Here is a 26,759-nt window from a genome sequence, read left to right as displayed (position 1 = left end):
AAATAAATATGAAAAATTAAAAAGGGTAAATTTAACTAGGAAGGAATAGAATATAAATTAAGGTTAAAATAATAATAATAATAATAATAATTATTATTATTATTATTATTATTATCATTATTATTATTATTATTATTATTATTATAAAACCTTTCCACTGCATTAAAAAAAAATACCAGCTTTTGCCGCTAGGGGTCACTGTTGTGCCGTTTCCCCATCATTAGCTCGACTTGCCCGTCTGCCGGACTGTCTGCCAGACAAGAAATGTTGGCAAAACACCCCTCCTCATCGTGTAGGGAAAAAATGGCGGACCCACAAAAGCGCTAGAAACAAATACACACGTTACAAAGCAAGGTAAACATCCTCGGATACACCGAGCGGCATCTCCGTTAAGGCTCGACTTCAGCGCTGAGCCGAAATGACCGCTAACTAACCTCACAGTGCTGGTACGCTCCCGTTTTGCTAATGCTAATATTTATAATCAGGTCGGCGAACTAGCGTGCCACCTAGCATGCTAAGCTAGCACGCTAAATCCGTGGGCATGTCTGTGAAGCCGTGCGTAGCATAGCCTGCTGGATGAGATGTCTGCACTGGCTTCATGCATGTTTGACTTTCATTCAGTGGTGTTTGGAGAGGCTTGTGCAGCAGGGGTTGCTGTTAAACTCCTGATTAATACAGTTAACGCTGCTGTCATGTAAATGAGTATTCATGGAAATAAAGCGTAGGAGAGGGCGGGGAAGAGGGTCCCATGTGCTGGCTTTGTGTTTTGAATGAAGCTCAGTAAATTTCTCCAATGTAGCCGGTGATGTTTTGTTTCTGAATATAAAGTTAGGAGCTCCATTTATGTGTGAAACAACTGTTACTCCCTGGAGTTTGCAACAGGAGGGATGTGCTGCTGCCGATCACTGATGACAGTCCTCCTGTCACTTTTTTTCAGCCCGAAAAACAGGGAGCCGGTCGCTTTAATTTGGGAGCCGTCCCCCCTTTGGCGGCGGAAAAAGGCGCACTTCTATTGAAAAGGAGCTCATCCGATAAGGAGAAACGCAGCAAAACGGTTATGAAGTTATAAGGTAGGCGCGTTTATAATATGAACAGCCCATATCTGGTTTAAGCGACACTGTGGATGCTCTGCCTTTGCTCTTTTACATTTTCCACGCAAGCTCGGTTAATTTATAACAGCCCTCATAATAAAGCGGGAATATTTTTCCTCAGCAAATTCAAATGTTTGGCAGATGGTTAACATCTGCGTTGCGACTGTTACTAACGTCCTCACATTTCTGGCTAAAACTACTTAAATATCGGCCTTGTTTGATTACTTTGTGGTAATAAATGTCGCAGTGGGGTGTGGGGAAACTGCAGAAGCAGCCACTTGAAGCACTTGTTTATATCCGTTGACCTGCTGACCTGTGTGTTGTGTCTGGTTTGTAGTGTTTGTGAGCCGGGGTTAGGTAACAGGGGTCACTGAGCCTTAAAACATGTTGCTCTTGCCGTAACCTTGGCCTGCTGACAGACGGCGAGACATTCATGAGCATTCAAGACAGTATGCTTTATGTTATGGGCAATAAACCAATTTTCTGTAATCAATACTAGTTGTTTTTTTTAAATTAATTATTAAATTATTTGATCAAAGTTGAATAGAAAGTCATCCCTGGGTGCTATTTCTGCTGCTTTAACTGAGAGACCGGTGTCATTTTTTGGGATAAATCTCTTACATAAGCAGTCAATATCTCAAGAAAGTTATTCATTATGATCTCACAATGTATGTGTAACATGTGAAAAACTCCACAAGTCCACATGCAGTGCACTTTTGATCTTTGTGATGAACCCCTGAGAAGACAAGTAAGCTTTAGTAAAGTCTCCAGTTCTCTGTTGCCTTTGAATAACAATAGTACATTTTATATGTAGTAGCTGAGCCTTTGGCCTCAAGAATATATTATAGAATATATTAGTGTGATTGGTTCTTTGTCAGTGATGTAAATTAAGAGTTGTGCATTTTGATGGCCTTAATTATCTATGATTTTAGAAATATTCCGCCATCTGTTAGTATAATTTAGTTTTTTGGGGAATGTCTATGCTTAATAGAGTGGTGCGCAGTAAAGGTTACAAGTCTGTTTTTCCTTACTGAAGAGAAATCCTGGAATTTCCTGTTTATTTCTGGTCATTTCAGAAACAAAATGTTGCACTTGAGAAAATGAAACACAAGTTAACAGGTTAAAAACAATATATTTTTTCACAGTGCTTGTAAACTAGTTCACTTGCCTCAAGGTGTTTCTTTTGTGAGGTAAAGACACTAGAATAACACAGTTCCATTTAAACTGGCTGAAAATTTCAAATCCAACATGTGTAAATGGATTTATTGAAGTTTGATGCTGCAGTGTTGTATCAAAAGCATCATGTTAGCTGCTTTATGCCCAACTGTCTCCAGACTTCAAGGTGACATTTTGTGTGTGTGTGTGTGTGTGTGTGTGTGTGTGTGTGTGTGTGTGTGTGTGTGTGTGTGTGTTAATGTTTCGAATGTGACTCTATTTTTAAATCGATAAAGGAAAAAATTGCCACAAACATGCGTGACTAAGCTTTAACTCAGTTTTTGTGTGTTTTATTGCCTTTACAGTGGAGGCCACTTTTGTTTTGTTAGTTGGTCAGTATTGTTGGAGCATGAGGAAACCTGTACCACAAAAAGGTGAGTTTGTTTTATGATTAATATATTTTTAACATGTTGTATTATTTCTAGATTGTAGGTGAAGCTAGAAATATGTAGCGTGTCATCTTTTATGCCCTGAAAATGTATGTTATGTTGTAATAGTCCTCTAATTCCTGACATTGCCTGGAGCAGTGATTTTTGCCAGGTATTGCAACGTGTTGACTGATGAGAAGATTACCCATAGTTAAAGGATTTTCTTGCCTTTCTTGGCTCTTCTAGTGATAGAGTGGAAAGATGCCCGAAGGATTAAGCATGCTAGGAGTGGACGGCCTTCCCGCGTGCCCTCACAGTACCAAGGTATATAACGCAATGGTAGATGAAGTAATTGTTCACCAAATGTAAGCAAAAACAATGTGATACTGTTTTTTCTCAGTATTTTTATTAACTATTCAGACAATTTGTTACATAAATACAAATATATATATATATATATATATATATATATATATTAGGGCTGCCACAAACGATTATTTTGATAGTCGACTAGTCACCGATTATTTATGCGATTAGTCGACTAATCAGATCATCATCCACTGGACGTAAAACTACAGCTTATTGCACCAGCAGCATCTGCTCTTATATAACTATCATTAGCTTACAGCTTTAAGCTTTTAAGGTGCTAACTAAAAATAAAGACAAGATGATAGTTTATTAAATTTTAATGAAATTTGCAGATTGTTTCGGTGAAGTTTAATGAACTCCTTGCTATCTAAAATATAACAGGACAACGGAGTATATTCTCCAGCATCTCACACTTCTGATAATCAGCTGTCTGCTTGATGTTTATTCAGCTGTGTAAAAACTATAACTTTAATCTCAGACAAACCGATTTACTCAGGAACAAATAAAATACAAAAAAAAAAAAGCCAAACAACAACATTTTTAATTTATCTAAGTGACTCATATATTTAACCTGAGTAGCGAAAGACGGCGGTGGGTTTGAAAACAATTTGCCGGGAGTCCGGTGTTCTCACCGCGCTAGTGACCTAGCCCCCGGCTAGCTATCGAGCTAGTGGGTAACAGACGTCTCCGAAAACGTCGGAGCGCTTTTGAAAATATGTGGTGTCCTGATAAACTGAGCAGATATTTGAGGTTTACACAGCTACATTCTCGCCTGAAAATATGTTAAACGTTTATTTTGTGACCCAGAAAGAATAATAAGAGTAATATTAAAACTAACTAGCTGCTGCCATTGTTGGAAACTAAGCTGGGCCGCGCTATGAATTCTGGGACACAGCTTCTTCTTCTTCTTCTTCTTCTTCTTCTTCGGGGTTTAACGGCAGCTGGCATCCTTGTACATGCAGTGCTGCCATCTTCTGTTTCAGTCCGTTATTACACTCTTAAATCCTGCTACTTATTCCTGCGTCTTTTGGGATCTTACAAAGCTTCAAACGACGCGTCGACTATCAAAATCGTCGACGACTGATTTAATAGTCGACGTAATCGTGACTAGTCGACAAATCGTGGCAGCCCTAATATATATATATATATATATATATATATATATATATATATATATATATATATATAAATAAATTAGGGGTGCAACGATACACAAAATTCACGGTTCGGTTCGATACTTTGGTGTCACGGTTCGATATTTTTTCGATACAAAAAATGTTCATGCATTTTTAATTTGTCATTTATTAAAATTATAAATATATATTTTAACTCAAAAGTACAGTTTTTAAATTTAACCCTAACCCTTGTGCGTGTTTTTTATTTTGACAGCGAATGCGCACCTGCGGACCACTTATGTGCAGCCCTGGTTATTTAGCTCATCATATTGCAGCCACAGAAATTCTTTTGTCCATAAAACCATATAGCTGCACTTTCTTTTTGCCTTATAGTCTGATTTGTCATAACTTCTCCGTTTTGTGGTAAGCTTTTCTTTGGCTGTCACTTCTTCACCCTGACCTGTCTTATTTGGCTCAGCAGAACTGAAATGCTTTTACACATGCACTCACATAAGCTCAGCGATTCTCTGCGCGATCAACCTCTCACATGTTTAAGCTTGCTGCGGGAGATTTCACTTGTCATGTTTGCATAGTAAGCTAACAATTAATAAGACGATGTCAGAGGAATTGGTGCACAAATTATCATCACTCACAGATCAGTGCTGTCATTGCAAAGTGAAAGCAAAAAAACAAGCGCAAATTCAAACGCGATTTCAATATGTCACATATTGACAGTGGCTCACCGATGCCAATGACATAATTACCCAGCTACATTTCTGAAAGAATGCAAAAGCATTGACATATATTTTTCCTACAATAGCCCGATGGGCAGGGCAGAGATAGATTTTGGTAGCCCGACTGAAAAAATCGCTAGCTCCGGGACGTCGGGCTAGCGATATTGCAAGCCCTGTATCTGATTGAGGAATAACTCATCTTTGGAAAAGAGAGTTTATTACAGAGAAATGGCTCTTTCCAAAATAAAAGCTATACTATCCGCTTCTTCTGGGCTATATTCTCAGCAGCATAAGGAGAATCATGTGCTAACAGCTGTCTAAATGACTCGGCTAAAGTTAGTAGCATGCTTGCTTTTTTTTGTCTGCTTCCACTTGTCTTTGCACTAGGATGATGTCGGCGTAAATGTGCAGTCATATTCGTTGTGTTCCCACTAGTGCTTTCAGGTTAATCTCGTTGAAATGACCTTAACGCCACAACACGGCAAATCTTCGTTAACGAGCTACCGCCGATAGCTCCATGCATGGGGCTAGACGGCCAACACGTTAACGAGCTAACTGCGCTAACACACTAGCTCCCACCCATGTAATTGAGCATTGCATGGCACATCCAACATACTGTTTTACTTTAGTGCATGACTCGCTTACCTTCAGGGTCATACGTCACATGAAAACCAAAATAATTCCAAACGCCAGATCTGAATGAGGGTGGGGGAGGTGCCCTGCGCTCTTCCTTCTGACTATGCTGTCTGTGTTGAGCGCTCAGTGGATCTGCGCTGGACAGTGCAGCCTAGGCGGAGTAGTCGAACGCAGATTCACTGAGCGCTCAACACAGACAGCATCGTCAGAAGGAAAATTGATAAAATAAATTACAAATGTTGTATTGTTCGATACATATGCGTACCGAACCGAAAGCACTGTATCGAACGGTTCAATATCGATACGAATATCGTTGCACCCCTAATAAATATATATATATATATATATATATATATATATATATATATACATGAGAGAGAGATATTTTTTTTGTGTATTGTTTGTTTTGTCAAGGTAAAAATGTAAATCTTGTACATACAATGTAACAAATGTGGCAGTGTGCGTGACTGGAAAAAGATGTATTAAAGTTTCCTGTTATTCTGCAGGGCACTTCAGTTGGGAGAAATACCTGAAAGAGACAGACACTATTGCTGCCCCTGCCTCATGTTTCAGACAGGTATGTAGATTCATGGCTGATTGCAAAGTGTCATTTTTATAGGTCTTCATTCCTTTTTCTTTTTTTTTCTCCATATTTTTACTATCATCACTGTCCAGAGCCTAACACCTCCCGTAAACGAGTTCAAGGCAGGCATGAAACTGGAGGCTCAGGACCCGCGAAACACCACGTCTACCTGCATCGCCACAGTGGTGGGCTTGACGGGTTCGCGGCTGCGGCTGCGCCTGGATGGGTCTGACAACAAAAACGACTTCTGGCGTCTGGTGGATTCCTCAGAGATCCAGCCTATCGGCAGCTGTGAAAAAAACGGAGGCATGCTGCAGCCACCACTTGGTGAGGACACAAGCACAACCACACATGAGCATCTTTGCATTTTCACACAGTCATGAATTAACTTCACAAACTCTACTGTTATCTCTGCTCTGAGAAAGTGACAGAGCAGAAATGGAGTCGAATTATGATGAATTAAAAAGAGCTTAGAGACAGTTTTCATCAATGACTGTTTTTCCCCCCAAAACAAGAAGATAACTAAATAAAAATTAATGCATGAGGACCAAAACTATGATGACATGTATTGACACTTTGGAGAGACAAGAGACAAGATCCAATCAGGGCTAATTAAGATGTGTAGATAGGCGGGACTAGTTTGGAAGTGATCCAATCAGAAGTGATTTTCTTCTGATTCGATCTAGATTCTAGATTTTCCTGTCTAGCTACCTTTGTGAGGACTGAAATCTGCGTTCTACTGTACTTGTGAGAACCAACAGTCACTTGTGAGGACACATTCACCAGTCCTCACAAGTTTGAAGGCCTTTTTGAGGCTCAAAATGTGGTTTTAGTGTCAGGGTTACAATTAGGTTATGGTTGGGTTTAGAGTAATGGTTAGGGTTAGGCATTCATTTTTAATGGTTAGGGTTAGTGTAAGGGGCTAGGGAAACCATTATGTCAATGAAGGTCCTCACTAAGAAAGCTGAACGGGCTTGTGTGTGTGTGTGTGTCTGTCTGTCTGTCTCTCTCTTTCTTAATCCTGAACCCTAACCCACACACATTCAAGAACTCCAAAAGCACTACGACACTCTTTGCCAATTTAATAAAGAGAGACTTTGTCATGCGTATCTCGCCACAGTGTGCCAACAGTGTGTGTCAGTGGAAACATAGGAAGAGGACAGGGACTAATACCGTAGGCAGTATTAGTGGGCAGAGGTCTGGTGTGCGGGTTCTTACTGTCTTGGTGCGGACTGAAATCTGAAATTTACTATACTGGTGGGGACCAACAGCCCTCATGTGGACCAAAATCCAGGTCCCTACGGGATTAAAGGCATTTTTCACACTCAAAATGTGGTGTTAGTGTCAGGGTTACATTTGGGTTATGGTTAAGTTTAGGGTAAGGGTTAGGCATTCATTTTTGTTGGTTAGGGTTATGGTAAGCAGCTAGGGAAAGCATTGTGCATATGGGATGTCCCGAGGATAGCAAACCCAGACGTGTGGGTGGGTGGGTGGTTGGGGAGAATCCCGTGCTCCATGATTCTCATGAAAGAAACAAAATGTCAAAGTGAGGAAGGAAGAGAGGAGTAAAACAGTTCACTTTTTAAAATTCTCCTTTAAAAATCAGCGTGTGGAGCAACTTTGAGCGGTTAAGAACATGGCAAACTTTTACACTTTATATTTTAGTCAACTGAACCAACTTCAGATTTAGTCTATGGTACTCTTTTAATACGTGGTTGACTTAAACTAAATGACTTTAGATGCATAAATAGGACTAAAACTAAATGACGTTTTAGTTAAAAGACCATGACTAAAACTGAATCAAAATTTGCTGTCAAAATTAACACTGCCTACTACTTTCGTAGTGATTATCCTTGATCATAATGAATGATTCTTTTCACACTTGCTTAATTTAATTAATAATTTCATGATTCATTGTTTGATTCATGGTGATTCAACCTTTTCATTTTGAAGCTGGTGTCGTAATGAGAATATTTGTGTCCTTATTCAGGTTTTCGACTCAATGCGTCCTCCTGGCCCATGTTCCTTCTGAAAACACTAAATGGAGCAGAGATGGCTCCCTCTCGCATCTTTCACAAGGTACCTGTACAAGGCTCACAAGCTCAAAAAGCTCAGCATTCACAAAGATGGCCAACTCTTCTGATGTATGACACAATAAGAACATCTATCACATGGTTTGACTGTTTGATAACTACCATATTTGACCCTTTTCTTTCACTCCATATTCCCCAGCAGGAGCCTCCCGCCCCAGAGCAGAACTCCTTCCAAGTGGGGATGAAGCTGGAGGCTGTAGACCGGAAAAATCCCCACTTTATCTGCCCAGCGACAGTAGGTGCATTGCGTGGTGTTGAGGTGCTGGTCACCTTTGATGGCTGGCGAGGAGCCTTTGATTACTACTGCCGCTATGACTCAAGGGACATCTTCCCTGTTGGCTGGTGCGCCCTCACTGGAGACAATCTTCAGCCACCTGGCACGAAAGGTATGAACCTCATAAATACGGTGATAGCTAAGAGTGTATATAACTTGAGTTTGACTTTCTCTGTATTTTGCGTCTAAGTCTTCTTTCTATTTCTGCTGCAGTATAGTGGCTTTAAAGTTTGGCATGTACTATAATATTGGTGATCTTCTAAAACGGTGATCAGAGCTTGAGTTATCTCTATCCTGAGCAAGTGTTCCATCATTGAAAATAACTAATGGTATCTATTAGGGATAGACCGATCCGATATTACGTATCGGTATCGGTCTGATACTGACCTAAATTACTGGATCGGATATCAGAGAGAAATAAAAAATGTAATCCGATCCATTAAATATCACAAAAGCGCCTCACAAAACCCAGCTCGTGACCTTAGCACGTTGGAGCAGTATGCGTCATGTGATAGGGCGGCTGTGGTGTGACGTTAGGGCTGGGCGATATGTCGAGTTTTTTAAAAATATCGATATATTTTCATACGAGATATAAGATGTGACAATATCGTTTATATCGATATAGTCTATGTTACGTTATAATTATACTTGTGGAGCCGCAGGTTTGCCTCTCTTTCGTCCACTTTTGTCTCTACGCAACGTTACTCGGCCTCGCCTCTCCTTCACTGAACACAACTCCTCCTCCCCCATAGCTTCACCTGCAGGCAATGACAAGATGAAAGCGGAAAATCTCAGTTATCGAGTTACTGCGGATCGCCCCGTGCGTGGGGCTGGACGGCGTCAACGTGTTAGCGAGCTAACTGCGCTAACGAGCTAACCGCGCTAACGACATGCAGCCCGGAGGGGCTGCACGGCCTAAAATCCTTTCATTTTCTCAAAACTCGACAGTGCGCCTTATGTATTAATTCTGGTTGTGCTTACTGACCGCGAACCGATTTTATGTGGTACACAGCGCTCATCAATCTGTCAAAAAATGTTTTAATATGACTTTGCTAAGCTACGGAGCTGCACCGCTTGATGGATTGTCGGAGGATTACGGCTACCGGGGAGGAGCCTCGCGGAGTGATACGTACTGTGCTTCAACGTAATATTACCGTACTGTGTGTGTATAAGGACCACAAATGGCACCTGTTCAGAGACGTGGTGCAGCTGTGAAATCTGTCTCTTTGTTATTATGCTCAGCGTCTATTAGTTTACATTTTGACTGCACAATTGTGAGCTTTTTGTTATGCACAAAAACAACATTGTTTTCTTTTATTTATGGACCATGATTATTTAATAAATGCTGATAATTTATTTTTGAGTAATTTCTTCATGTACATCTACGCTGTATGTAAATAAAAGTGCCCGTGTGACATCTGGGACACAGTGTGACTAAGAACTCTCTTTTTGTTCTTAACTTATGGCTTTAAAAAAAAAATATCGAGATATATATCTTATATCGCCATCCAGCTAAAAAATATCGAGATATGAATTTTGGGTCATATCGCCCAGCCCTAGTTGACGTTCATCCTCCAGCTTCACTGTGCTAATGTTATGCTAACATAGCTGTGTCGCTAGCAATCACGTAGCAAAACATTATATACCAGATAGTCTAACTTCAGTAACCCTGCAAACGCCACTGCTGTTTAGTTTTCTCTCTTCATTTATGTTGGAAGTGGTAGCAGAGCTGTACGTTTTAATTAGTTTCAGAAATCTCTCAGTCAGAACATGGTATGTCATGTTTAGGTGGAAACTAGCGAGCTAACTTCCTGTTAACTTGTAACTCCGTTAAATTTAATAAATTCTGTTTTCATGGATGCTTGGATGTTAAACTTAATTGTTACACTTGGTAAAGCAGCAACGGTGCTGATTTTATTAAAGGTGAAAGAATTTAGACCGTTTTTAACTCTCAGTGTTCGTTTGACTTTGGGACCTGAAATGGACAGAGTTTTGGACCCAGATTACTCCGTGAAGCTCCTCACTACGGCAGCCGTAATGCTCTGACAATCCATCAAGCAGTGCGGCTTACCAAAGTTGTACTAAAACATTTTTAACAGATTTCTGCACGCCCAAATCAGTTCAAGGTCAGTAAGCACAACCAGAATTCATACATAAGGCACACTCTCGATTTTTGAGAAAATTAAAGGATTTTAAGTGTGCCTTATAGTGTGGAAAATACGTTATACAGAAGAAAAGAATATATCGCGATATATATCGTTACCGCATGTGCTTCAAATTATATTGCGATATGGATTTTAGGCCATATCGCCCAGCCCTATTTTCTAGTATCATTTCCTGTAGGGTTGCAGATTAAATTATTTAATTTTAATTAAATAAGGTTTTGAAATAGGTTCTGGGGTTTTTTTTTTACCTGATCAAAGTGCACTTCCTAGAAACTAAATATAAAGTCTATCACACCTTTCATTGTATCTACAAAATGGATGTGAATTAAACTCATAGTACTTAGTAGCCTTGTGTTCCTCTAAATTTCCCCTGTAATGTTTTGCACATAGTGCAGGTATTTTCACTTTGATAATATATCTTTTGTCCAGTAATTTGACTATTTTCCTGAAACCTTTCTCTACTCGCCACATATTTTGGACACATATCTTTGGAGACAGTGTCAGTGATTCTAGTGCATCTTAGTGACACCTAGTACGCATGTGCTGTCTGATGTTGGATGATTGATTTTAATAATCATTGCATTGTTTCTCTAGTCCTTCATGCATTAATTATACTGCAGTTTGTCTTGTTTTCAGGTGGTTGAATAATATAGTTGTGTTGTACAGCATTTGCTGCTTTCTTTCTTGGTTAATGTCCATTTACATGTGGGAAGCTAACGTCACAATCAAGATTAAAATTAGTTATCGAATGGGCAGCCCTGGTCCTGGACTAAAGGGTGTTTTTGACTGCAAAGCTTGTCATGCAAGAGCAACTGCTAGTCCCTACCTGGTGCATGTGAGGTTGACGGGTACAGATGGGGCCTCTAGGGATTGCACAGAAGCTTTGGAGAATGACGGCAGACAAAGCTTTTGCCGGCTCTACTCCAAAAACGGCTTTTACTTCCTTAGAGGTTCTGATTATCTTTGCATTGTAACACCAAAATTGTAATTCCAAAATAAAATGAAAATAATCACGGCTGGGTGTTCAAATTGCATTATTTTACTTTAAAAGGTTTTTTTATGTGCAGAAATTATATGGATATCAACTTAGTTCATCAACACATCTGTGGCTAAGTCTGGAAAAAAATTATAACTCCTGATAAAGGCATTATTTATTCCTGACTCATGGATTAGATTTCACTACACTATGAGAGTTCTGCTTTTATTTTGTCCATCTGCTGTATGTCCACATTTACACTGCATATGGTTAAAGTGTTGTTAAAAATTTCCTTCCTATTTGCATGGGGTTTTTTAAGTGCAAAGTTGGCTCTCAGTGTCTATTTGTATTCAGTTTGGTTTGTAAATGTTGAAGTAGGCATGGCTGCGGTTTTTACTTCTCTTTTAGAAGACTGTTTACAATGCAGCAGTTCTTTGTGATATATTGCTTCCTTTGTGACTTGTGGTAAAAAATCATTGCTCTTGTAAAGCAGTTATATTTCAGACATTGTAGCTGTCTTAACTTGTTTAACATCAGGAATAAAAGCCAGACTCAAAGCTGGAAATGTGTTACAGAAGAACCACAGAAGGTAGAAGTTGCTTACAAGGGTTATCAGCCACAGGGTCAGCTGTCCTCGTGTGTAGAATCCACAATATGTGAAGGAGCCGATTGAGGGAGGGAAATGGAGGATATGTCTTTGTAGCCTGCTAGTGTTTTATGTAGGCCTGGCACTTGCCCAGTTAGCAGAATCAGGGCATGACGCGAGTGAAATGAGTCTGTGTGCCCCTCCACAGGCCTCTCATTGGCACACTGGCTGTCGAAGTCTGATTAGACACCTTGGAAAGATTAAAGAGGCAGAAATCAAGAGAAAGGACAGACATATGCTGTGAAAAGTGGATTGTTTACATTGTCAGTACATGTGGGAGGAGAAAAGAAGAGAAGGGAGGAAAAAGGGAGAAAAGGAGGAGTCAGAGGAAGAGTGGGAGAGGAGGACAGGGCAGGAGGAGAGGGTGAATTTGAGGACAGCTGTGCTGACAATCAGACACTTTTGACTTTCGTTTGAGACAGACGGTGAGTAAATGAATGAAATTACTGAAATGCAGCCATAGAGCGAGCGTTAGATCAAAAGCGCTTGATAAGTTATGTTGCTGTAATATGAAGCTGGTAGTGGTGGCTTTATGAACTCGGTGAACTCAGTGCACTCATGGGATAAAGAAAAAAACAAGGGTTTGCTTGTTAAGCGCTTGCTTGGCTGTATTTACAAGCAGTGCAATTGATTGTAACCTCAATCTCTTTACACCGTTAAACATATTATCTAGGATTTGTTCAATCTGTTTAGGATCAATCAGCTGTCTTGTTTTTTTTTGTTTGTTTTCCTTCCCTCTTTTTTTCTCTTTAGCTTCTCTGTGACTTCTCTGTGAAACGTAGCAGTAGCCTGCAGACTGTGTGTTGCATTGATTGGTCTGTTTGTGTGAACGTGTTTAATAAATACAGACCTGTGTTAATGAATGTGGCCGCTCCTCTCGTAAATCTGTCCCCAGCTGATCCAGGATGAATACCAGCGCACTTTAGGTTGTGCAGTGTGTGTGCACACACAAACACGCTTTCATGAAAGCGTGTTTTAAATCGCAGGTGCATATGAAGCCAGATATTCCGACTATACTGTGGCTCTGTTTTTCTGTGCGGTTGTTTTTGCATGCACACATTCTTGAAGTTTTGCCAGCTGTAATGGCTTATGTAAAGTACACGGACTGCTTGGTTGTTTTCTTGTGTTTAGTAGAGACCCTCTGTTAATGTTTTTAACATGCGCCTGTTCTCTGGGGATTACGTGATTTCAGAAGTGCTTCACATTCAGGAGTGAAGGGCCGTGTGTTCATATTCTGGAGATACATTTTTGCAGCAGCTTGCTTCTTCATTTGCGTTTTAATTCTTGTGCTTTTTCTATGTTGCTTCTTGTTTTTTTTCTGGCCAGCAGAGTCTTAAAGGTAGAAGAAGAGGTAACCAACTTTCGTAACCTCTGTCTTTAACAACTGCTTATTTTTCTTCTTTCAGTTGCTACCTGATAGCTTTTAGTCTTTCTTTTGCTTTTTCTTGATCTTCATTTTGCGGCGTACAGTGGATAACAGTTTACAAAGATAACGCCTGATTGTGTGATTTCATTATGTTATATATGATGTAACACCAAATTGATGCATATACTTTACTTGCCTGTACTTTTAGTGGGATCTGCCTAAAGAGATCATTTGTATCTGATCAGATTTTGAGGCATATCAAATACTACTCCACTACACCAATGAAATGAAAATTAATTTTGTTTAATAAACAGAATTAGCACTTTTATTAAACATATCCGCAGACTTGGTTATTTTCCCAGGAAATACTTTATATAAAATAAATGTAAATTTAAAAATAAGTCTCTGTTTGACTTTCAACACAGTTATGCAATCTGCCACACTGAATTTTATTGAACTTGGTTTAGAGTTATGGCATGATCAAAGAATGAGCCGGATCTTTGGTAGATTGTTTATTAGTCAGTTCAAAAATAATTTCTCAGCCCTTGAGCACCAAACAAAAAGAGTGTGTATTCCTTCTTCTGTGGCTTAATGTTATTAGAGGCTTGGTTACCACTCAGTGGTGATGCCGTACTGGAAAAGAGTGCAAAGTCAAATTGCTGTCAGTTTCTCAGCAGTTTTGATTTTGTTTGTGTGTGGAAAAAAATGACTGAAAGTTTAAATTCAGTCTTAAAAAGGGAACTTTTTGATGCGACCACTCTTCTCTTTTTCTTCTTTTTTTTTGCTCGCTACCTGTTCCCTAAGACTGTAAAAAGTGCTTGAGTGTGAGAACTGCACTGTGGTGTCCTTGGGCTTATAACTGAAGGACATAGTTTGAGAAAGAACTATTTTGTTGCTAAGAAAGTTTGACCTTCTTGGCTTTAGTGCCACTGAGAGAAGTTCAGATGTTGTAAACAATCTGGATTTTGTCATCCATTGAAGATAACACGCTTTACCTTTAGCTTTTCAGAAAGTCTTAGAGTAGAGATCAGAAAACCAAGTACCTTCCCTATGCACAGAGAGTACTTAATGTCTGTGCGTGACTCAGCCAGCTTCTTATTTGGCTTCAATTTGAAGCATGTGAGGACATTGCAGCCAACAGCACAAAGGCTACTTGAATGCATCAAGCACATGACTCATTCTGCAATGTGGCAATGTTGTGTGCATATTGCACAGCAGGTGTTTGGTGAAGTTGATTTAGGATTGTGACTGAACACGTTGCCCTTGTTGTTCACATAACATAACCACAAAAGGCGTTCTAGATTTAGACTTCTAAATTGTAGGCTGAATATGGAAGATGTGAATACCTAACTGAGAGGCACAGAGCAATAACTCTTAATTAATTTTGCTGCCGATACCAAGCAGCTTTTCAACTTCTCCCATTTTCTTTTCTCTCTTTATGCTTACAGTGGTGCTGCCCAAAAGCCTTGGAGCATTGACAGACGGAAGTGTGGAGAGCCCAGTCATGCATCCCAGCCCCACGGTGGGCAGGCCTCCAGGCCAGAGAGGACGCAAGCCAGGCCGCAGGAAAACCAAAGTGACAGGGCACTGGAATCAGAAGGGCTCTACACTGGGACCACAGAGCATCCAGCCAGAAAAAGTCCAGGAACCCGTCAAAATTCCCAAGAAGAGAGGACCAAAACCAGGCAGTAAGGTGGGCATGAAAAAACAGTTTTTTACTTTTGTGTGATAGTGAAGCAGTTATGACACTTACATATAGTATACAAATAGTTTCTGTCCGGTGTAGCAGGGACAGTGTTTCTGAGACAACGTGTTGCTGTTGAATCTTTCAATTGAATTCCAAGTGGTAGAAAGAATTTCTATAGCCTGTTAATAAAAGAAGTAACGGGTAAGTGAATTTTTAACCAACCTTTACATTAAACTATGAGACTGCTCACAATGGCATCCCAGATTAGTTGTTTTGTGTTTGAGGGGCATTATTAAAAAAAGAGGCATCCCTATTTGACTGTGTGTCCTTTGCTCTTTGTTTGCAGCTGGGGTGGGCAAAGAGAGCTAGCTGGCTAGAAGATTCCATGGCTGGGCCAGGGCGGCCCGTGACAGGCCCAGGGCGAACCAGGGGCAGACTGCCCGCCAACTGGGCGCAGAGGATAACTTTGCAGCAGGGTCAGACTCAGGCAGAACCTATCAAGATCCCAAAGAAAAGAGGGCCGAAACCTGGCAGCAAGGTAACTGTCCAGTACAAAAGAACCCCAGCTGTCATTAGACAACTTCATGTCACATAAACAGCTGCCTGCTTGAGAAATGCTGATGAAAATGTGAAAAGGGAAACTTCTGCAGTATAATTCTTGGAGCGCAAATCATTGGAGGCTTGTCCAGTGTTTTTTGACTATATTTGGATTATTAAGTTATTTAGCCAGAAACTAACCTGTTAGGCTACGTTCACACTGCAGGCGAAAGCGCATCAAATCCGATTTTTTTTTGACCCTATGCGACCCATATCCGATCATGGTATGACAGTGTGAACGGCACAAATCCGATGTGGTACTGAATCCGATACATATCCGATGTTTTAGAAAGCGACTGCTGTTTGAACGGTCATGTCGCATTAAATCCGTCTTTTACGTCACTGACACAAGACAGACGCCAATTATCAGCGCCGGAGAAGCGCCCGAGAAGACATCGCGAACGCTTCCTGGCCATCCAGTGAAACTGCTGGGAAGACAACGTTGGAGAAACATGAACATTTTATTTGTACTGTATAATCTGCAGATTCTGACAGAAATCTGCAGCTATCCTTTGAAGCACCGCTCCTCTCTAAAACAGCAATAAGGATAATTATTAGGTTATTTACATTATTATGTAAATAACAAAATAACTTAAAGCAAAAATTGGGAAACTTAAAGTCCGAAGTCTTTATATTAAGGCCATCAGTCAAACCATATTGTTTGCTCTGGGTCTAAACAGAGCGCGTTGTGTGTGACGTCTTCTTTTGCGCATGCGGGCCGCTTTGAGCGTTCACACTAGAGAGCGTTTGCTGTCGCATTTTATTTGTAGTGTGAACGAGCAGACAAAAAAATCGGATTTGATCAAAAAATCGGAATTGAGCATCAAGACCTGCAGTGTGAACGTAGCCTTAGTTAACCCTCTGATCTGACAAAGCCCGTTCCTGTTTCTGTTATCATAAGTTTCCTAGCTAGTTAAACATGCCTGCTCATTTGTAACATACATGCTATAAAAAAATTTTTAAAGCCTTGGTTTCATCATATTTATGTCTTTATAAACGATATAGTTGTTTTTGGGTAAGATGGACTGAGCTGGTATCCATTTATTAAGCGCAAACAGTTGCAAAACCACAGTGCTCAGTCATTGGTAGTGTTTGCAGCATCCGGTTTGTATGTTTGTTTAGTTTTCCATTACCATTTACAGAAATGTACTTAGCTCAGTTCTTTTATTTGCTTTTCTAAATATATGTACTGATGGCTCTGAATTTGTGTATTTGCATACAGAGAAAACCACGAGTGGTACCTAATCCAGTCCCCACGTCTCCCACCAGCAGTACCCCAGAGCCTGACACCAGCACTGTGCCCCTGGACAATGCTACCATCCCTAATTCTGCACTACAGGCTCCCACAGGTACACAGCGTCCACAGGCCTACACATAATGCACATTGCTTTTTGGGGTTTTTTGCATCAACTTTTTCATTCAGTGTCATTTAAGGTCATATACCTTTCGCCTTTTAGTTTGTGTGTACCTAAACAAGTACGGCAAGATGGGACCCCATTTAGACCAGCGGCGTATCCAACAGCTGCCAGACCACTTTGGGCCAGGCCGAGCCTCGTCGGTGCTTCAGCAGTGTGTCCAAGCTTGTGTGGACTCTGCTCACAACCAGGGCACAGTCTTCTCCTGCCTGAAATCTGGACAAGGAGGAGAAGTCATTTCAGGTGTGCATTGGTCTAATTTGAAAGCAAATTCACTTTCTTCACCCTTTCTTCTCTTTGATTTAGTGCTTATGAATTTACTGTGGCAATGCTCACTTATCCACAAGAACATCAAGAACCAACAAAGTACGAAAAAATAAAACAAACCACTTGGCTGATTCTATTGTTGTTGTTTGAGTTATGTTACACAGATTGTGTGGGTCGGATTTTGTTTATTCATGAAAGCTCACTCACATCTGTAACACAGCCTGTTTATTGAATTACACTTGAATGAAGCAGCTGAATTAATATCCACCATGTCTTTTCCAGCCTTTTTTGACCAGCAGCAGCACACCTTGACCCTGCCAACTGTCAGCAGTGTCACCTATGTCCTCCGCTTCCTGGAAAAACTTTGCCACAACCTGCACTGCGATCCTTTGTTTGGCAGCCAGCCTGTAGCCAGAGGCGGTCTTCACTACGACAGTCACACGTACACTACAGGTCAGGGTCGCTGTTTGCCCACTCTGTGTTCACGTGTACAGTGTTAATTTATTTTAACATAGCTGTTAGAACCATGCTCTTACATTGAAAAGTACCAGTGTCAAAGACTCTGCTCACTTTTACTACATTTAATGAAAAGGCAGCTAAAGTTTTATAATAGTCATTGGGCTCTTGTGTCAGGTGGAAAAATATGCTAAGCTTCGTAGGAAACGACTGGTTTAGACCGTTTTCTAAGTGGTTTAGGTGAGAGGAAACAGCAGACTATTATGTGTCTGCCTTATTTATGCAGAGATGTTGGCAATATGCTTCTAGAAAATGAATCCTTATTTGCTGTATTGTGGAAAGCAAGTAATGTGTTGAAATTGCAAAGACAGGGGTAGTGAAGAGAACTAGGGTTGGGCAATGTGGCCTAAAATATGCTCTCTTTTTTTTCTTAAAACGAAGGATAATTATGTAACACACATTCAGCGTAATTGTTAGAGATCTAAAATATCACTGCTCTGGTACACTGAGTTGCATCTTTGTCACATCCAGCTTCTTGATTTTTAGTTAACATGGAACAATAGCCTCCAGCTGTTCTTCAACCCATGTGTGCTTCTTTTAGAGAGGAGAAGTTTTGGAGACAGTCTGAAAGCGGTCCCAGTACGAAGCACAAAGCGGTTCCTTCAGGACTTCACCAATCCTCTGTCTCCGAAACTGCCAAAAATCCCACGGCACTCCACTGATGGTAATCTGTTTCATCCATTCATAATCTGTTCTTATTACTCATACTACCATTCATATAGAATTTGTTTTGCTTTTATTTAGAGCTAGGGAAAATATATATATTAGTCTATCCATGAAAGTCTGTGATATTATTAGTCAGGTGACATATGTATTGGTAGATCATTAAATGGCATTTTAAAATAACTGATCAGCTCAGTACTGGGCTGGCATTGGCTGATCACCAGATCATGAGGCTGGTTAAAAAAATCTCTTTTCTGTGTGGCTGCTGTAAAGTAATATTGGTGCTCCCCCTTGTGTCAGTTTTTCTTCCCATTATAACTCAATGCTTAAATGGTGAAATGTGCCAGTGCTGAATGTAAAGCTACCTGAAATGAACAATGTGACGTAAATTTGTACGTAGTTTACAAAACTGTATATATTATTGTATATATTATATATCTCTTAAAAAGATAGAGAGATCTTTATAAGGCATAGAGGTGTTTGCAGTGTGCACTGCATTTTAACTGACATAAAGTTGATCATTAAATAATGACCACCACACTGCATAGGTACCAAGTGTGCATGCTTCCTCACAGCAGCGTGTGTTTGTGTATATATATGATTAATGATTTATCATTATGATTTTAGATTAGATTATTATGTTTTTATCGCTTCTCAAAAAGCATAATTTAACTTTCATCTACTTGCTCTTTAGGAGGCTCATGCTAATTTGCTCCATACTTTTATTATTGAATTTGGACTATACCGGCCCTTAGTGGATCAACTACAGAGCTGTACTATCTCAGACAAGCCCTTGTAGCTTGTGTCCCTTTAAGCCAAATTTCTTCTGTAAGTCGGCTGCCTTTTACAAATAAAAGGTTTGAATAGCAGGTCGATGGGGCTGGTGTACAGTAAGCCAGAGCCGTGTGCTATTAAGATCTCCTCTCTTTGACATCACAAGTATCAAAGAGTGCAAAAAACTGTGTGAAACAGTGTGTTCAAAGTGAAGCCATGGCCACGTTTGACCATGTTTATAATGTTAGCATTCATCATGGTGACAAACAGAAATTAAGGAAAATAATAGATACACAGGTAGTATCAACTATTCAGGAAAAAAGGGGAAAAAAGCCATATTAGGCTTTAAAGTCGTGCTTTAAAATGTTCGCACCACATTTTTTGGAGTTGTCTGTGAAGGTTCTCACTGTAGTTGTTTGCACTCTAATAAAGAATTAGGCTGTTTCTTTGGAGGATTGATCAGTAAAAAATTATTTGTGAACCTATTTGTTTTTATTGTGGGCACACACTTTGTTGAACATTTTAACTTACTAAACGGTGGTACCAAATACAGTTGTGTATTAAAAGAGGGAGCCTTTTCAGAGGAGAGCCTGACTGCATCCATAGGAATTAAGAGGCTAAGTAGCAGCCAAGTGTTGCTAATCAAATGCCTTTGATTTATTGATCATCAGCATTCAGCAAGAAGGCAGAAGTTTTAGCAGTTTGCTTGTCTGTAGCATTCAGGTGTGTGTTAACAAAAACTTTCTTTCTCGCATCACTGTGTGTATGTTCTGCCTCTGGTAAATTTCTCTTTTGTAAAATGCCTTTAATCATATTTTTCTTTGTTCTTTATTTGTGTGCAAAAATAACTGGAAATAAGCTGACATCAAAGGATTCCGCTCATTTAGTATCAGAGGCTATTCAAAGTGGAATCCGGCATCATATTTCTGTCAAACATTTTAATTGTAATAACTGGGTGCTCTGACTTGTCTAGTAAAGCTTTCTGTAATCATTTAAAAGGAGGTAGTTAAACAGAGCTCAAGAGCGAATGCTATTAAATTCTGGGGCAGGAGGTTAATCATTTAATCATCTTTCCATTTCCTTAAATTTTAATTAAGTTAATGTAATATTGGAAGATATATGTGTAAAAGGGGTAATATCCCCTTCAAAGTGCCCTTATACTTTTACAGAATGCCATAGCCCTGTTAAATCACCGTGGTATTCTCTGAGGGGTACTGCAAAATCGCTGCGAAGCAGTGTGTCTGACAAATACGCTGTCAGTTGGGCCTCTTTTTTGTTACTTGTTATCTTTTTTTTTACTACATTGGATGTTTAGCTGTGGGACCTCTTTGTTATTTTGCTTTTTTTTTTTTTTTAGGTACTAGTATAATTGTGTTCTTTGTTCCCAGGTGAGTCCTTCATGGAGAACAGTGTTGCCACATCAGAGCACTTAAAGAAGAGCCCCCTTTCCCAAAACTCTACAGGACTGACTTCTGGCCTGAGGTCCTCCTCCAAACTGCTGCATCATAACAACTCTACAGGTAGGAAAAGAAACAACATTGTATCTATGAAAAGCTTCGACAAATCTGTAAGTGTGAATGTATTACTTCTGCAAATGCTAATATAGTGACATGCAATCCAGTAAGTTTGGTTTTAACTAAGGTTATTCACTAAATTCAAGCGTGGTGCTGTCAGAGGATGCCTCCCTGCTAGATATGCCTCTGTCAGTTGTAAGTGGTGTTATTGCAAAAAAAATGTGAAATGTTTAAGAACAGCCTCAGAGTGGCAGGACAAGTAAAGCTATCAAGCGGGATCACTGAGGACTTAGGAGCAATGTGTGTAACAGTCAATTATATGCAGAGTTCCAAACCTCCTCTGTCATTAATGTCAGCACAAAAAGTGCACCGAGAGCTTCATTGCATGGGTTCTCATGGTCAAGGTTATCCATATAGTGCATATGTAAATTTTTCTCTGCTTTATCTTTACTTACACATACATAAATGTCTTCAGCGCAGTAGAAATGTGCTGCAGATCTTGTAAAACTTGTTTAGAACTACCCCCTTTTTGTGTCTGCATTACAGGAAGTGAAGTCAGTTGTAGTTCTTTGACCTCTGATGTTGTAGTTTGTTGTTTGTTTGTTTTTTAAAGCATATATTGCCTAATGACAGATGAGCTCATATTATGCCGAGGCATTCATTGTCTGTCTGTCAGTTCACAATTCACAAGAACCAGTATTCGTCCTGAAGCATCAGTCAAACACAGTGATCGCCAATAGTCTTCATCAAAACTGTGCTCAAGTCGAGGTCATCTTGGTCATTTTCACTAATTTGGGCAATACAGCCAAACAGTGACAAGAAAACGTAACACTTCACTTGTTATGTCTGTGAAGGTTCTCAGTCATCCAGGTCATCGTAGTCAAAGGACCTCACACACATGTAAAGGAAGCACTCAAAACGTGCGGCTATCCTAAATGGGCGTTCTTAAAGTCAGCAAAGAGGCAGCAAAGAGGCACAGAAAAGAAGATCAGACACCAGCGAGGGAGGATAAGAAAGACAGACGCAACAACATTGTCATCCCCTATGTAGCCGGTGTATCAGAAAAACTCAGGAGAGTTTTCTCCAAGCATGACATCCCAGTGTATTTCAGACCCAGCAACACGCTCAGACAAAAACTGGTTCACCCGAAAGACAAAACGCCAAAACACAGACTTAACAATGTGGTGTATGCGGTACAGTGCAGCGAGGAATGCCCAGACCTCTACATTGGAGAGACCAAACAGCCACTTCACAAGCGCATGGCACAACACAGAAGAGCCACCTCCACAGGACAAGACTCAGCAGTCCATCTGCATCTTAAGGATAAAGGACACTCTTTCGAGGATGCCAGTGTTCACATTTTGGACAGAGAGGACAGATGGTTTGAAAGAGGAGTGAAAGAAGCCATCTATGTCCACTGTGAGCGACCATCTTTGAACAGAGGCGGGGGTTTACGACACCAACTCTCTGCCATCTATAATCCAGTTTTGAGATCCCTTCCCAGACGCCTTAACGCCCACTCACATCCTGGGCCATCTGACCTCAGGGCCAGGTTTCACAATGAACACACCCGAAACTCTGGCTGATTGGGACCCACACCCAGTTTCACACCTTGGCTCAGGGGATTAGAGGATCATCAGGGGGTCCTTTTGTCCCTCTGTGAGGGGAAACTCCCACTAGGTTTATATCTGGGACTCTCCACCATTTGACCTTAGAACTGAAGAAGCTTCTCGGATGAGAGGTGAAACGTCTTCAAGTAACTTAAAGAAGTCCAGACGCCTTTCTTTGCAAGCTCCTTTGACTACTTCACTTGTTACCTTAACCTGAGAGTTCTAAGGGACTCTGAGCTGGATGAGCGAGTATATCATTGATGGAGGATCGGGTGCAATTACATCACTGCCATGTAATTAGTGGCTCTTCACATTTGCCTTAAAATGACAATCAGTGAAACCAAACACACGAGTGACTGCAGTGGTATTTATATAGCAGCATTTTGCCCTTAATAAGCACTTAAGCTGCTCTTACACTATGGTATAGGTCCATTCAAGAGTTCATGAGAAGAGTTTGGTCAGAAACTGCCTCTTCAGTGGCTAAATTGCTACTTTGCCAGATATCAGTAGTGCATTTTCTTACCCTCTGTGCCACTCATGCCACTTTTATTTCACTGGAAAGACCCAATTCAAATGCTAATAGCAGTTTGAAGTCTCTAACAAAAAGAGAGGACAGAGCTGGAGGTGGCAGAATTGAAGATGCGAAGGTTTTTCATTGGGAGTTAGAATGGAGTACATCAGAGGGGAAGCTCAGGTTGAGCAGTAAGGAGATAAGGGACTCAAGACTGAGATATTTTGGAGATGAGCAGAGGAGGGATAGTTGATGTAAAGGAGAAAGGATGCTGAATATGAAGCTGCCATGCAGGAGGAAAACAGGAAGACCACAGAGGAGATTTGTGGATATAGTGAAGGAGGACATGCAGAGGGTTGGTGTGACAGAGGAGGATAATAAGGATAAGGTGATACAGAGGATCCACTGTGGCGATCTCTAAAGGGAGCAGTTGAAAGAAGAGATGGTGGCATTTGAGTGTTATCTTATAGTAGGTGAAATATGTGTAGTAGACAGTGACACTCCATTCACTGCTGTTTGCCTGTGCAGCCTGTGTGTTTGAGTTAAAATAATACCCTTGTAGTGGTAGCCCAAAAACACACTGAAATTTATAATCACACAAATGCAAAAAGTTTAATAGAGTTTTGTCAAAAAAAGAGTACATTACATTTTCAGGATCCATCATTTCAGCTCAATTGTCAAAACAGATGTTGAGCCTGTGCGAAAGACCGCTGCACTGGGACAGTGATAAACATGTTTGTTTTTTTGGGCTTTTTACTACTCAGTGAATAACTGTCTTATAAATCTGTATTTGCACATTTGCTCCCAGGTCCGGGTAGTTTCCGTGAGAGCCCCAGGCCCAGCGGTCAGGATCCCAACCTGTGGACAGTAGATGAAGTCATGCAGTATATCAGGGATATCGACCCAGTTCTGGCCCCACATGCTGACCTTTTTAGAAAACATGTACGTATCCATTCATTCATGAATAAATGTATAATGAATAGTGAATGCTTCAAACGTGTCAGTTTTATTCATCACTTTTGAGCAGCTCTGTTTAAAAGAGGAAAAAACAAAAAGGTTTACTTTTCCTCTGATTCCTCTGCTACAGGAAATTGATGGGAAAGCCCTTCTGTTGCTGCGTAGCGACATGATGATGAAATACATGGGTTTGAAGCTCGGCCCTGCCCTCAAACTCACCTTCCACATTGACAAGCTTAAACGGGCATGACGACATCAGTCAAGCCTTCTGAAGGACTTAACTGTATCGCCACCTCCATGTTCTAGGTTCAGTATATCATGCACTTCATAATGGACATATGCTGACAATTTACATGTAGCAACTTCCACCGTACTCCATCCAGTATACACGCCCTTGTTCTGACCTCATTCAGTCAGGGATGTTTATTTTGTGTAGCACAATCCAGGCCTAAGGCAGCATGGGTTAGGGGTCGGATCGGCCACTCGTCTGTCATCACTTTTGCATTTCAGTCTAACTTGAAGAATCATATGTGGCCATTTTAACTGTAAAAGGCCTTTTGGCCTGCTTTTGTTATGTTACATTTTATCTGTACATTTCATATTTTGTACTTCATGAATACAAGTATATGGACTTTTTCAGTGTTTTGTGTTGGAATACGCTAAAAAAAAGAAAACCCTAAAGGAAGAAAAGAAATGCTACATCCCAATAGTTGGGATTTCTTCCGATCAGTCTCTGTTTGAGGCATAATTTTGCAACTACAACAGTAATAATTATGATTAGAAAAACGTGTTTTATAAAACTTTATTCTGAGAAAAACTGCCATCAAGATGGGGTTTTTCTCTTATTCTGGATGTTGTTTACAATGCCTTGTCTTGTCTTTGTTATTTGTACTTTTTTAATTTTTTATACTATATTATTAGAGTTCCTACATGGAGAGCCCTATCATGCTTAACATTGTTCAATAAATATATAATAATTCAAGTCTCCTTTTTCTTGTTTTGTTTTGTTTTGTTTGGTCACAAATTCCTATATACATCCTGCATTAACTGTCTGCTGTTACACACATGACACGCAACATTCAAAAAGCTGAAACTTGAAAATCGTTCACAAGAATAGATAAACTGTATTTTGATGATCACATTTAGTTTGTTGAGAGTTTTGCCCACCAGCAGAGGGCAGCATATAGCTGTCAACCTTTTTTTGGTCATGTCCTTACGTCTCTCCTAGAGACACTGCCATGCACTACCATGGGTGGGCATGTCTCCATCTGTTAGACAGCATGATAATATCAGTGATATTTTTAGACCATGTAAGGCCTATTTTACATGGCTGCCTCTGTTATATGTTCATATGTTTCTTCTTTGTTAGTACCATTTCCTTTTGTACATGTTATTTCATTAATCCTCCAGTATTTAAAAATGTCTTATGGGTATTTAAAGACAAACTCATTTTTATTTCTAAAGCAAATAATAAATGCACAAATATAGTCATTTCTCCAGGAAAAAAGGAGATCAAAAGAAGATTAAAAACCATAAGTGTTAACTCCTAGGAAAATGATAACAATCCTTAATACAGTGCAACTTCAGAAATAACACAGAAACTCAACAGTTTCGGATAAAAATGTTACATTTTAAAGGAAGCCATAATTGTTTAAAAGAGATTAAAAGATACTTAGCAAATTTCCTCAGAAAGGTTGTTCCCAAAACTTAGGAGCTCTGCAGTTGCTTTGTTGCCTTTATGGTGAAGTGGGAACTGTTTCCTGCCTGAGGATGTCAGGCTGCTCACTAGCAGTAAAGAGACAGTAATTCTAAAACAAATGGGCAGTTAGTCCAGGCTTCAACTAACAGAGTTATCATTTGCTGCTGCATTTTAAGCAATATAAAGTCTACGCTGTGTTTTGTTTGTTTTGTTTTGTTTTTTTTGGGGGGGGGGGTCTGATTGATTATCTGATAAAAGGAACATTGCAGCAATCTGGTCATGAAGAAATAAAACGGTTGAATGGCAGTTTGTGTGTTGCCAAATATCACTATGACATCTGTACCTTCTCCTTTGATTTTAAAAGGTTTACTGACAAGGACGTGGTGTCTCCTGGTTCACTGAAATGTCATTATCAGTGCTTGTGCAAGGCAGGCTTCAGGTTTCTACATAACGATTGCATGGGTTGCCTTTTAATGCTTGTAGGTCCACACCTTAAACTTAGCCTGTTTGGGTCGACATAGAGCAATTAGTAATATTCAGAAGAATAATTTTAAATTGTGTCAAACTCTGAACATGCATTCATTTATGTGGAAACAAATGGCTGTTTTGATATTTTTAGACAAGAAAACATCTGATCCTGGTCGATATATCACCTTTGATTTAACATGTTCTGCTCTAACGCCACAATAATAGCTTTGCAAACTTTTACTAAACAAAAATGTTAGCAGATGTCAGTCTGTGGAAAAATTTACACCCTTGTAAATGTACCAGCATTTATAGCACACTGCACACTACAAGGTACACGCATACACTTCATCTGCCTCACAGCCACAACCAATTTGAATCCACCAATTACATGTAAACATATGTGTTTTGGCTGTGGGAAGTCCTGGTACCTGGAGGAAACCCCCAAATGCA

General features: G+C 40.1%; 1 protein-coding gene across 3 annotated transcripts; it reads left to right on the top strand.

Moving 5' to 3' along the window:
* Positions 1 to 239: 239 nt before the first annotated feature.
* Positions 240 to 25,124, top strand: LOC146698950 (polycomb protein SCMH1). Of its 3 annotated transcripts, none has more exons than XM_085471849.1 (17): positions 240 to 354; positions 938 to 1,070; positions 2,612 to 2,680; positions 2,921 to 2,998; positions 6,035 to 6,105; positions 6,204 to 6,438; positions 8,102 to 8,190; positions 8,344 to 8,590; positions 15,080 to 15,324; positions 15,665 to 15,856; positions 17,138 to 17,264; positions 17,373 to 17,573; positions 17,880 to 18,050; positions 18,655 to 18,777; positions 20,939 to 21,070; positions 23,994 to 24,127; positions 24,273 to 25,124. In XM_085471849.1, exons 3-17 carry the CDS (start codon positions 2,656 to 2,658, stop codon positions 24,390 to 24,392), a joined length of 2,190 nt encoding a protein of 729 aa, XP_085327975.1. In that variant the 5' UTR covers positions 240 to 354; positions 938 to 1,070; positions 2,612 to 2,655; the 3' UTR covers positions 24,393 to 25,124. The 3 variants fall into 3 exon arrangements, with proteins under 3 accessions (XP_085327975.1, XP_085327976.1, XP_085327974.1); XM_085471850.1 differs by having other exon boundaries at positions 240 to 446; positions 8,347 to 8,590; XM_085471848.1 differs by having other exon boundaries at positions 240 to 446.
* Positions 25,125 to 26,759: the final 1,635 nt, after the last annotated feature.

This window comes from Copadichromis virginalis, linkage group LG11 (genome assembly GCF_057382275.1).
Source record: "Copadichromis virginalis isolate Kocher_CV1m ecotype Utaka linkage group LG11, C_Virginalis_male_GT1.1, whole genome shotgun sequence".
Lineage (NCBI taxonomy): Eukaryota > Metazoa > Chordata > Actinopteri > Cichliformes > Cichlidae > Copadichromis > Copadichromis virginalis.
This window is presented reverse-complemented; position numbering and strand designations above follow the sequence as displayed.

Excerpts from the sequence above, each read along its gene's own strand:
- LOC146698950 (XM_085471849.1), top strand. The coding sequence starts at position 2,656 with ATGAGGAAACCTGTACCACAAAAAG. Across the intron at positions 18,051-18,654 it reads CAGTCACACGTACACTACAG|AGAGGAGAAGTTTTGGAGAC; the intron begins GTCAGGGTCGCT and ends TGCTTCTTTTAG. Across the intron at positions 24,128-24,272 it reads CTGACCTTTTTAGAAAACAT|GAAATTGATGGGAAAGCCCT; the intron begins GTACGTATCCAT and ends CCTCTGCTACAG.